The sequence below is a fragment of the Oryzias melastigma genome, linkage group LG13 (genome assembly GCF_002922805.2).
Source record: "Oryzias melastigma strain HK-1 linkage group LG13, ASM292280v2, whole genome shotgun sequence".
Classification (NCBI taxonomy): Eukaryota; Metazoa; Chordata; class Actinopteri; order Beloniformes; family Adrianichthyidae; genus Oryzias; species Oryzias melastigma.
The window spans coordinates 1,119,563-1,131,402 of NC_050524.1; the positions used below are offsets into that span (position 1 = coordinate 1,119,563).

The window sequence follows — 11,840 nt, forward strand, 5'->3', positions numbered from 1 at the left end:
TTGTGGTCATGACTCAAATCTTGTGGGTCACGACTCAAATCTTGTGGGTCACGACTCAAATCTTGTGGTCATGACTCAAATCTCGTGGGTCACGACTCAAATCTCGTGGTCACGACTCAAATCTCGTGGGTCGCGACTAAAATCTCGTGGTCACGACTCAAATCTTGTGGGTCACGACTCAAATCTCGTGGTCACGACTCAAATCTTGTTGGTCGCGACTAAAATCTCGTGGTCACGACTCAAATCTCGTGGGTCGCGACTAAAATCTCGTGATCACGACTCAAATCTCGTGGGTCGCGATTAAAATCTCGTGGTCACGACTCAAATCTCGTGGGTCACGACTCAAATCTCGTGGTCACGACTCAAATCTCGTGGGTCGCGACTCAAATCTCGTGGTCACGACTCAAATCTCGTGGGTCGCGACTAAAATCTCGTGATCACGACTCAAATCTTGTGGTCACGACTCAAATCTCGTGGGTTGCAACCAAATTTTGAGACAGGTTCTCCGGGTTCCTGCATCAGTAGAACAGTCGGTGTTCGTCTGACATCTGCAGTGACTGTGGGTCGAGTCCTCACCTGTGAGTGTGTGGGATGAGCCACTTAGCCTAATGACCTGGTGTGAAAACCTGAAGGTCTGTTTACCTTCTCACTTCCTCTCTGTTCTGACTGTAGTTCTGCGGTTCTCATGTCCCATTTGCAACATTAGAGGAGCTTAGGTTCCTTTGTCTGGAGCAAAATAGACTTTTACTCCTAAACGGAGGTTATAAAAGCCCCACGGGATGATGGGATATCACTGTAAACCTGATCAGCCCAGAAGTCGTTCAGAAATTCATAACCTTTCAGAATAAAAGCTCCCATTCTCTGGCTCTGGATTCACCGCAGCCTCTGTCTGGTTTCTGGAAACGGCTTTAGATCTTCTGCTGAGTGAGAAATGAGCGTCTTGATGAAAACAGAGCGGCTGACGGGCCGCCGCGTCTGTGTGCTCGTGATCTGTCGTTGGTCCAGGTGCGCCGTCAGTCCGCCAGCAGGTGCGCATGTGAGTGTGCGCTCAGCTGTCAGGCTGAGACATCCGTTTGAAGTGAAGGAGATGATGGACTGCTGCTTTCATCCTCTGCCATCGTGCACACACACGTGCACTGAGCTCAGCTGCCTGTCAGCCTGCTGAATCTCTATAGAATAGAATAGAATAGAATAGAATAGAATAGAATAGAATAGAATAGAATAGAATAGAATAGAATGTGAATCCCAGGGCAATTACACTGCGGTCTCTGGGTTGCTGGAGCCTATCCCAGATGTTGCAGTGAACAGGTCACCGGCCTGTTATAGGATCACACGCTCACATGCACTCCTAGAGACGCTTCAGAGACCCCAATGAACCCGTGAATCCTGTTTTTGGAGTGTGTGATGAAACCGGATCAAACCAGGACATGATGGAGGAGAACATGCAAACTTCACACGGAAACGACCCACACGGGACTCGAACATGACTCTCTCCTTGAGAGGTGAGAGTGCTAACCGCTACACCATAGTGAAGTGAGGAACAGAAACTAAATTCAACTCAGAAAACCAAAGTTTTCAGTTTTTCTTCTGCAGATTTTTACTACGTTCAAATCAGAAGAATGTATTTCTAAAGGCTGCGATCGGCAGTTAGCTTGTTATGATAAGCTAACAAATGTGGAACAGCTGCTCAAACAAGCTGTTCCGGGTCAGGGGTCAAAGGGTTCTGATCAGAACTTTCCCGGTTCTTCTTCGTTGTTTTCCTTACTTGCGTTTGTTTTAAAGGTTTTAAACTTTTCAGACCTCATGTTTGTGTCGACCTCCTGCTCGTGGGGTCAGAACCGTAAGGATGACTCCAGAGGAGCTGAAGCTCCGCCTCCTCCTGAAGGTTGACGTCATCTTCATCATCTGAACGTTTCCATCTGGGATGTTTCCGGCCTCCAGCAGCTCCGGGTGACAGAACCGTTTGGGAAACATCCCAGAATTCCTCTGACGAGGAGGAGGTCTGACAGGCGCTGCGTGCACGTGCGCGTGCATGTGTCTGCTGACTCTGCAGCGGAGCTTTGGACGCGTCTGGTTCTGATTGAAGGAGCATGATGTCACGCTCAGTCAGAACCAGAACCGGCCGGTGTGCGGCCCGGTTCTGAGTTCCCCAGAGCGGGGGATGGGGGTGGCGTGGGGTCGTCCCTCCGCCGGGTTCAACGACCCCCCCACTTGTCCCGTAGACTCGGGTTTCTCCTGATCTGATTGGTGCAGCGAACAGGAGGGTGTTCACCGCTGACCCGCGGCCGAGTGGGGCAGGAAGCAGAGGGGGAGGGGAACGGGGGCGGTCGGAGTACAAGCAGGAGAAGAAGAAAGACTTTGAGGGGACCTGCTAGGAAAAATGAGGAAGAGGACGGAGAGGAAGACCATCAGAAACCCGTCTGTGACGATGACCTGTCGGTCAGCTTCAAGCCCCGCCCACTCTGAGAGCAGCTGTCAATCAAACGGATGCTCCTGCTGAGTCAGCAGGTTCGGTTTTGTCCGAACGTAGAAACAAAAACGTTCTGGAGTCACAATATTTCTGTCATGAAGTCGCCCCACTTTAGACTGAGAAGCCCCGCCCCCTGCTGGTCACCGAGGGAACTGATTTGGCTCCAGCTGGTTTCATTCAAACATGATGTCATGTCTGAGATGAAATCGCTTCACAAATGAACTTTTTGACTGTTTCCTGTCAGATGATTGACATGATTGTCCCGCCCAGGTGTCACGTTTCAGACCGTCGGGGCTTCAATGACAGCAGGAGCTGAAAACCGACTCGGGGAGCCAGTCCACGCTGATGTAGATGTCTCATGGGCGTGTCATGACATAAAAACCACAAACGAGCTGTTAGTCCGCCTGGGGGGTGGAGGTGGGGTGTTGATGACCTCATGGATCGTCACCAGAAGAGATCTGAACTGCAGGACCTTCTGCTCATTTTAATCCATCACTCATCGTTTCTGTGGAAGAATGAATCCGGATCTGAAGACAGCTTCTGTACGGAGCCAAATTGGTGTCAATATTATTTGAAATCCAAATAAAACAAACTGAGAAAAATATTGGTGTTTGGGCAAAAAAAAAAAAAAAAAAAGTGAAAAGTCCAAACCTTTCTGTTCTTCTAAAATAAACTTCATTATTTTCAGCTTGAATTAAATGTTTTTTATGTTTCGAAACTCAAAATTTGAAAACTTTTTTTCACTTTCAACTCTTTTTTTTCGCTTTTGAATCTGAAAATTTCAGTTTTAAAACTTTTGGCCTCGTTGTGACGTGTTGGGGGCGGGGCTACCATAACGTTTTAAGGATGTAAAAAAATGAGATTTTTAAGGATTTTAATGTTTTCTAAGGACGGTTTTGATGTCTGTATTTAACACAATAGTTTTGGACGCGCGGTTTATACGAGATAAAACTCAGTGAATACATCGGGACTGAAGTTACCACCCTCATGGATTTGATTGGTCTTTTGTATTAGCCCCGCCCCCAACACGCCACAACGGGGCCAAAAGTTGTTTTTTTACTGATATTTTCAGATTCAAAAACGAAAAAAAAACAAGTTGAAAGTGAAAAGAAACTTTTCAAATTGAGATGTTGAGTTTTGAAACCTGAAAACCAGAACATTAGAAGCTGAAAATAATGAAGTTTATTTTAGAATAGCAAAAGATTTTACATTTGTTTTGACCAAACAGCAATATTTTTCTCCAAACATTTTATTTGGGTTTCAAGTCTTTATATCTCCGGTTTGTCTCCATTCTTCTGCTTCTTCATCTCTGCTGAGGTTTTTCTTCTAGTCTCTCCTTCTTCTCCCTCGGCACCTGCAGGAGGCGATGAAGCAGCAAACGTTTCTTCTGATGAGCTTCAATAGACACATACACGTGCACAAGCGTGCACATGCGCACCTTGATTTTCCTGTTGGAGCAGATCTAAGAAGATCTGGAAGTTAAACCAGAGACAGAGAAGATTTTCTCATGTGGAGCATAAACTTGAATCTAATGAAAAATGATGGAGTTTTAATATGAAAAATTTAAAAATGAATCTTTCTCAATTTAAACTGAAGATTTTCCTAATTAAAAACATTTCAGAAAAATTAACAAAACAGAGAACAAAATCAGATCCGGGGGGTTAAAGTTGATCTCTGCAGAGCTCCTCTGTCATCAGCTGATGCGTTTCATCAGGAGGTCGAGTTTCCACGTTAAAACGGCATCAGAGGATTCACTTAGAAAGCAGCTCCTCCGACTTTCAGCTTCTGTCTGCTGAAGGTCGGGTTTGTTCTGGTTCACCGTCACCGTCTCCTTCCTGCTGCTTTGATCCGAGCCGCCGTTCACCTGCAGACGCTGCTCTCCTCTGTCCAGAGCAGCAGCAGCTTCTCCTGGACAGAGGAGAGCCTCACACTGTGTTTGTGTCGTGGCAGGACTACCTGGGCTGCATCATCGACTGCGGCGCTCTGGGACTCAAACCGGAGCAGGTCAGCGCTCTGTTCTGCAACATCGAGGACATCTACGAGTTCAACAGGTGAGTCTGGGGGAGGGGCAGAGTCTGCTGTGCTGGAAATAGAGCTGAGCGTCATCGGCGTACCAGATGATGACAGGAGATAGGTCCAAGGGGAAGAAGCTAGATGATAAACAGCAGGGGTCCCAGGACAGAGCCCTGGGGGACGCCTGTGGGGCGTTGGCTGACTTCAGTTGAATAGTCCTGATACGTCCAGAAAGATAGGAGTGGATCCAGAGGATCTAAAAACTGCTTGATCAGATAATCACATGTCATTCAATAGGCCACGCCCCTTTTAAAGCTGGAATTTGATTTCAAATGTGAAGTAAACCGAGTTCCAGGGACTTCCCAGCCAGTAAGGCCAATGATGGGTCACCACAGAAACTGAGTCAAACCCATTCGGGGCATTTCGACATTTTCTGCCCCCCTTTAAACCGTCCGGGACCCGCTTGGGTTTGATGTTAGATTTACATCACCGCGTTTCAAATGGACCTACTTCAGCACTGACCCCAAACGCAGGTCCGAACATTCCACCAGATCCTCCACAAATGGACTTTTAAAGAAATCCTTCTTTTCCTGATTCACTAAAGCCTGAAATAATCTCCCACAAGCCATCAGGGCTGTGGCTCCACAAATCCTGTTCAAAAGAAAATGTGAACATCATTTTCACTCTGAGAGTGATTGTTTCTCTGTCCTGTTGGGTATTTGGTCTGGAACTGTTTGCTCTGCAGAGCAGGAACCGGTTTAAACCAGTTTTTAACTGAGTCGGGCCTGATTGTTTAATCACTTCCTGTTTAGTGATTGATTGTGTTGATTGATTGTGTTGGTTGATTGGTTGATTGATTGATTAATTGATTGATTGATTGATTAATTGATTGATTGATTGATTGATTGTGTTGATTGATTGATTGATTGTGTTGGTTGATTGATTGATTGATTGGTTGTGTCTGAAGCTGCGTTGACGTCGGCCTCAGCATCACGTGTTCAGACGACCACTTCCAACCTAAAGTCTTGTTACGCTCCTGTAACGTTTCGGGTTTCTGCGTCTACCGTTTACGCGTCGCTTTGGAAGTTTCTGTAACTGTTTTCAGGCTCTACATACAGAACGTGCAGCGAATGAGCAGATATGCGCTAGTATGGGGAAGTGACAGTCCAGTTCCGACCATCATGACTGGAACGTGAATGGATGTGAACTCTAGTTTGCCCCCTGGTGGTTATCTGGTGAACTGATAGGTCTGTTTTAGAACCAGCATCAGACGTAAACTGTTCCAGACTTTTCCCACCTGGTTTTCTTTAGCTAACTCTGATGATGAAATGTGTTCAGTGTTTGGGTTTGACATTTGACCTCTGCGGCCAACATTCCCACCATGAGTCAGCATTTTTCCTCAGATGACGACACTTTGTCAGAGAAGTAGAGAGAATCAGAAACCTGATCCTTCTACTGCTGCTGTGTGTCTGAGGTCGTTGTGGACTGAAACAATTGTTCCTGGTATTAAGACGCTGCTGTAGAGTTCATCTCTGCAAATCTGGACCACAACCAAAAGCCTTTGGGAGGGAGAGGCATCACGCCATGGCAGCACTCGTGGTCTTAGAGCTCGCCGCAGGAATCTCCCCGAACAAGAAGCTGTGACCACCACCACCGCAGACGAGCAAGTGTGAGGAGAATGACCACGGCAGGATGACCACGGCAGGATGACCACGGCAGGATGACCACGGCAGGACTGGAGTGGTCAGTTATAGCTGACTCTGTGTATTATCAGCAGCTAAAATCTAGAAGTCTGGATCCTGGAGGATCCTCTGGAGAGGAGGAAGTCCTGCTGGAAGATCCTAGGAAAGGTCCACGGACCCGGTACTGATCAGCAGAAACTCCAGCACTGACGGGGTTAAACCTGGGTGGGACAGATGCCACCACCAGAACATTGTTCTGGTTCAGAACCCCCAGGAGAAGGTGGTGAAAGGACCAGCTGCCAGACTTTTCAACGTGGAGACGAAGGAACGGAAAAAAGGAAAAGTGTCAGAGAGGAAGTGGAACGGATTCTTTGGAGTCTGGGAGGAAGCTGTTAGAATGTGTCTGCAACAAGAAGGTTCTGGCAGCCGTCCTGTTTCACACTTTACTCCGACACACACCCAGAGGAACAATGTCACACAGACCCACTCAGGCCGTAGATCATCAGGGCTTCCTGCCGCCGGTTCTCATGGGAAATATTCGCTACGAGAGCGAAGGGTCCGCAGTCTGTCTTCATCCTTCAGGTTTACAGATGATCAGAAGTTAACAAACTCATGTTTAACACAACTTAACACACTTAACACATGCACACACACGGACATGCACACCCCCACATGCACACATACACACACAGGCGAACAGGACCAGATAAGAAGACAAAGTCCTGTATTTGTGTGCACGTGCACGTGCACTTTGTTGGACCCTTTCTGATCAGAACACCAACCATGTCGGGACCGGCGGTTCTGAGACCAAAGACCCGTCCCAATGCAGAGTTTGGAGGTCAAGGCGTGGATGGAGATCAGGGTGAAGTTTTCTGGTTGAGTTTCAGTCGTTGAATAAAACAAATGTTGGAACCATGAAGTCCTTGAACCCAGCAGCCTCTGGTTTGGGGTACTCAGAGCTCCATCAGGGCAACAGCAGCGTTTTATCCCAGCAGCCCTGAAGGCAGCACGAGTCCGGCAGCTTCTCTGAGTAACGGGAGCAGCATGTGGAGGAGGTCTGCACATTGTTGTCGTCTATTTAAATCCACCAACTTAGAAACTGATGGAATCTGTGTGACCCGTTCACATTACCGGGTCACGGAACCAGAGCGGACTCTGTGAACCCGAACGGTTCTGGACCGGCGGTCTCCTTCAGCTTCATGACGTTTGTCAGCAGAGCTGCACTTTGAGGCTGAAGTAGAGAGGAAGTCCGACGCCGTTCACATCGCATTCATGCTTCTGCAGTGAGCTCAGACATTCACTCGGCCTCCTGGGACATCATTATTAGCTCTGTTTTCCCATGGTGCACTGGGCCAAGACCAGCAGCTGAGTCACAGGGACGAGTGAATCTGATACCCGAGCCTGAACTGCTTTCATTTTTCTTCCATCGTTTCTGTCCTGCTGTGATTTAGGATTGGAACTTTGACCCCGTCTCACCAACCAGGAGGTTTGTAGTTTCTGATGCCGCACAAACACAGCGTGGCGTATTTATAGTTGTGAGGACCTTCACTGACGTGATCCATCACTCTGAGACCTGGTCCGACGCTCCTGCAGCTCTTTGAAGCCGAACAAATCCCTACGAGAACATTCCAGAGCTTATTAGATTAAGATAAAGATGGAAAAAGATCAACAATAATCAGACTTCCCTCTGAAAGTCACGACGTCATCTCTCCTCTTCAGGAATGGTCTCATTTCGGGTTTCTCATCCCGGACGAGCCCCCACCTTTTCCAGGGAAATCAGCAAAATGGCGTCTGCTGAGAACAAGATCTGTATTTGACCCTTTTGGGTGAACGTAGTTTGGTTGAGACGTCAGTGGAAAAAACATTCCAAGATGCCTCTTTCAGGGATTCAACCCGGAAGTCTCTCATAGTTCCTGAAACGTTGAGTCTTCACCAGAGATTAGACCAAAACCTGGACGTGTGGAAGAGCGGACCAACACATTTTCTTTTACTGCTGGAGGATATTCAGGTTTAAAGTTCTTTGTCAGGAACTCAACAAGCGTCTGTCTGAGTTTGGAGCCATAGTCAGTCGACCAATCTCCCCCATGTTTCAGTTTGCTTCACGTTCACGGTTGTTTCAGAGATGGAGGACGATGGTCCTGTTGACCCTCTGATGCTGGTTCTCTCCTGTTGACGTCCCCCTCCCATGAAAATCCTGTTTTTAACGTGTTTGTGTGGCTTTTTCTAATGAAAGAGAAGAAATGTTAAAGAATTCATTTTGTTTTTGCATCTTTGAGGGACTTCCCTCCTTTACTTCGTCCCTCCGAAGTACAAGTTGCACTTTTGAGAGAAACGTCCAACGTTCCTGAAGAAATCCAACAAGCCCGACATAATGTTACATTCAAACCGAACGCAATTCATGCGCCAAATTCACGTGCGCTGCCTCTTTTGACGTGCACCAAATTTAATGCTCGAAGCTTGTCATAGCCTGTGTTGGTGAACTAGACGCTCTCATTGTATATAGAGGAGCTAACATTAGCCTCATCGCTACATGATGGAGGCTTTGACTGTATATCTCATTTAAGGTGCACGGAAGATACGATTCAGAGATTAAGTTTATTTTAAAAATATTTACAGAAGCATCTCTAATCTCGTCTCCATGTCTGGGTTCAGGATCATTCAGTCTTTTTCTTCTGCCGATGGTTCCCTTCGAGCTGCATCTGTTTTGAGCTGCTCTTTTGTTTGTGACCCGGTTAGAGGTCTGACCCACCTGAGTCCAAGGAGAGAAAAGTAAAAATAAGGTCTTGATGCAAATAAGAAAAACTTTCATAAAGTTCATTGTTTTGGACGGAACTTCTTCTTCTGCGTTTCTGACAGCAGCAAATACTGACACACCAACCTGGAGCGCCCTCTAGGGGTTGTTAGTGGAAAATAACGAAAACATGAGACTATTTATGCTTAAAAAAATCTCAAATAAGTTGCTCCTGAGCAGGGCTGCCACAATTATTCGACTACTCGACGACTAATCGGCTATTAAAATAGTCAACGACTAATTTAATTGTTCACTAATCATTACTTTATATTATACGGAGACAGAGTGTAGTAAAGTTGAAAGTTATAATGGCGTTCTGCTAGATTTATGGTACAGCTAATATTTCAGCTATATGCTATCTTTTTGTGCTAATTTAGGTTTTTTTTTCGGTTTTTTAGGGTATTTTGGCATTTAGCTAATATTTTAGCTGGCTATCAATGTCAGTGTTTTTAACTATCATTTTCAGCATCTTCAGCAGTCAAATTCAGCTAACAGCATTCACAGTAGCATCATCACAGGTAATGCTGTATATCTAGTTTTTAGTTAGTTTTAAGCTAACGATGGTTCAGATGTGTTCTTTACATCCAGTTTGCCCGTGACTCGATCAGTCGACGAATCAGAAGAAATAATTGGTGATTATTCGACTATTAAAATAATGGTTTGTGGCTCCACTGGGAGCATTATTTTAAATATAAAATGGTCACGGGGGACTTTAGGCCCACAGTTGAGCTTTCATTGTGTTGCTGTGTTGTGTTGGCAGCAGCCGATGCTTTTCAGGAAGTGGTTCTGGTTCTGCCATTAAATTTAGCAGATTTATGTAACACCCCATAATCTCCGAATCTATTCGAGTAACTCTCAGAATGTGAGGCCGCCGGCTGCTTCTGTCACGTTGGGCTTTAGGAGACGGTTCTGCTGGGGAAACGGGCCACAAAGGTTCTGCGAGCGAGACTTTCCAAATTCGGGAGTCCTGGAGACTCACCGTGAAGGGGCGGAGCTTCACGCTGGGGTCCATATTTCATAAGCCGTCGGTTCATTCGGGACACCGTCTCCTGCTGGGAGATGGATCCAGACCCAGATGAGGTTCCGAGCCCGTTTTTATTGCTGCATATTTCTGAGACGTTCAGATTGGGCCAAACGAGGCCTGGCGGGTCGGAGAACGAGCGGCTGTGTTCTGCCGGGTTAACTGTTAGTGGTGTCGTCTGAAGAGCGGCGGGAGGCTCCAGTCACACACGGGGTCATGTGACGACTGCTCGTCTGCAGGTGGTCCGCAGGAAACTCCATACCTGTCATTCCCAGTCTTCATCCTGAGCCAGCCGTCATTCCTGGAGCAGCTCACGCCGTCTGCCTGCCGGAGGGTAAAGAGTTAAACTGCACAGAGACCCAATTATCCGTCCCGCGGTTCTGTCATCGTCTGACGGCGAGCGGTTCCAGATTTATCCTCCTCTGATAGGAAAATCACATCATCCCACCAAACACGAGTGATTACAGAGCGTTTCACAGCCGAGGGCCATTAGGGCAAATTAAAGAGATGCAGATAACCCCGCCTGCCCGCCCGGCTCCGCCGGCACGCCGCTATTTCGGTTTCAGACCGAATCCAGACGGTTCTGAAGGGGTTCTGCAGATGAGCAGCTGTCAGAACTGCTGTCCTGATCTGAGCGCAGAAATCAAACGCACCTCAACCCCAGAGAGGCCGGCAGCGCCTCGGCTCCGACGGTAATGACAGGCTGGAGAGAGGAGTCCGACGGCGCCGGCCTCATTCCGCTCCAGAACCGTCAGTGGAAGGGAGGGAAATCTGTTCAAAAACCTGGTATGAGGGGCAGAGCCCAGCACCGACCCCCCAGGAGAAAAGACTGAGGCAGGACAGCATCCACACCAAAGCCAGCAGAAGCCAGCATGGGGGGGGAGTGGCATGGGCGGGGCCCGGCTGAAGAAAACCTCATCGCTGTTATTCACAGATGCTACATTTTTACCTAAAAGCCAAAGTCCACTAGCTTGATGCTAGCGTATAATGGGATTCCCCATAGGATGGCTAATGCTAATGCTAACGCTAATGCTAATGCTAACGCTAATGCTAATGCTAACGCTAATGCTAATGCTAATGCTAACGCTAATGCTAATGCTAACGCTCGGTCGACCTAAACAAACATTCTGACCACATGAACATCTTTATATGAATTCTCTAAACTCTTTCAAGGAAATACTTTTTAAAGTCACCATTTATGTCCAGAACTTCTTTGCTCTTTTCTTCTTCTTCTTCTGGAATAAGGTGTAATGTTATAACATGATCGCCACCTAGTGGCCAAACTGAAACGTTGGAGCTTCTCTGTTAGAGAATCCATGTAACTCTGGATGATATAAACTTTATTTCACTGATACATTTACAGTCTGTGATCAGATTAATGTAAATATATTCTAAACAAATATAGATTATTCATGTATTTCTAAACAAATGTGGATAAATAAACTCAAAACTGATTTAAATTGAAGGATTGAAAGAATCCAAAACATCAAAATGGAATCGAGTTCTAGTTAACATCTTCTGTCGTCGGTCCAAAGCGGTTCTGACGGAACCAGCAGAGAGAGTCCGGCACCGTCATTCAGCCAGCGGCAGATTCTTCAGGATGACCCGTTGAAAGTCCGCTTCTCCTCCTCTTCCTCCTCCTCTTCCTCTTCCTCCTCCTCTTCCTCCTCCTCTTCCTCATCAGCAGCATACCTGGGATGCCGCCGTGGCGTCAGCTGCTGTTAATCACGCCGTTAGCCGGTCGGTTCTCCTGGTGGGAGGACAGACAGCAGAGCGTGGCTCTGAGTGTTTTGGTTTGGGCCCGGCTCACAGAGGGGGGGAGGAGGTTCTGTTTGAGCGGGTCGGCGGGGTCAGTCGGGGTCA

At 47.1% G+C, this 11,840-nt stretch overlaps 1 protein-coding gene across 4 annotated transcripts in view; it reads left to right on the top strand.

Moving 5' to 3' along the window:
- Positions 1–11,840, top strand: part of plekhg2 (pleckstrin homology domain containing, family G (with RhoGef domain) member 2) — an 82,245-nt gene that overhangs the window by 31,780 nt on the left and 38,625 nt on the right. For all 4 annotated transcript variants that reach the window (XM_024277296.2, XM_024277300.2, XM_024277299.2 and 1 more), the window contains one exon: positions 4,421–4,521. In XM_024277296.2, the coding sequence (XP_024133064.1) occupies positions 4,421–4,521 (101 nt within the window). The remainder of the gene's footprint in view (positions 1–4,420; positions 4,522–11,840) is intronic.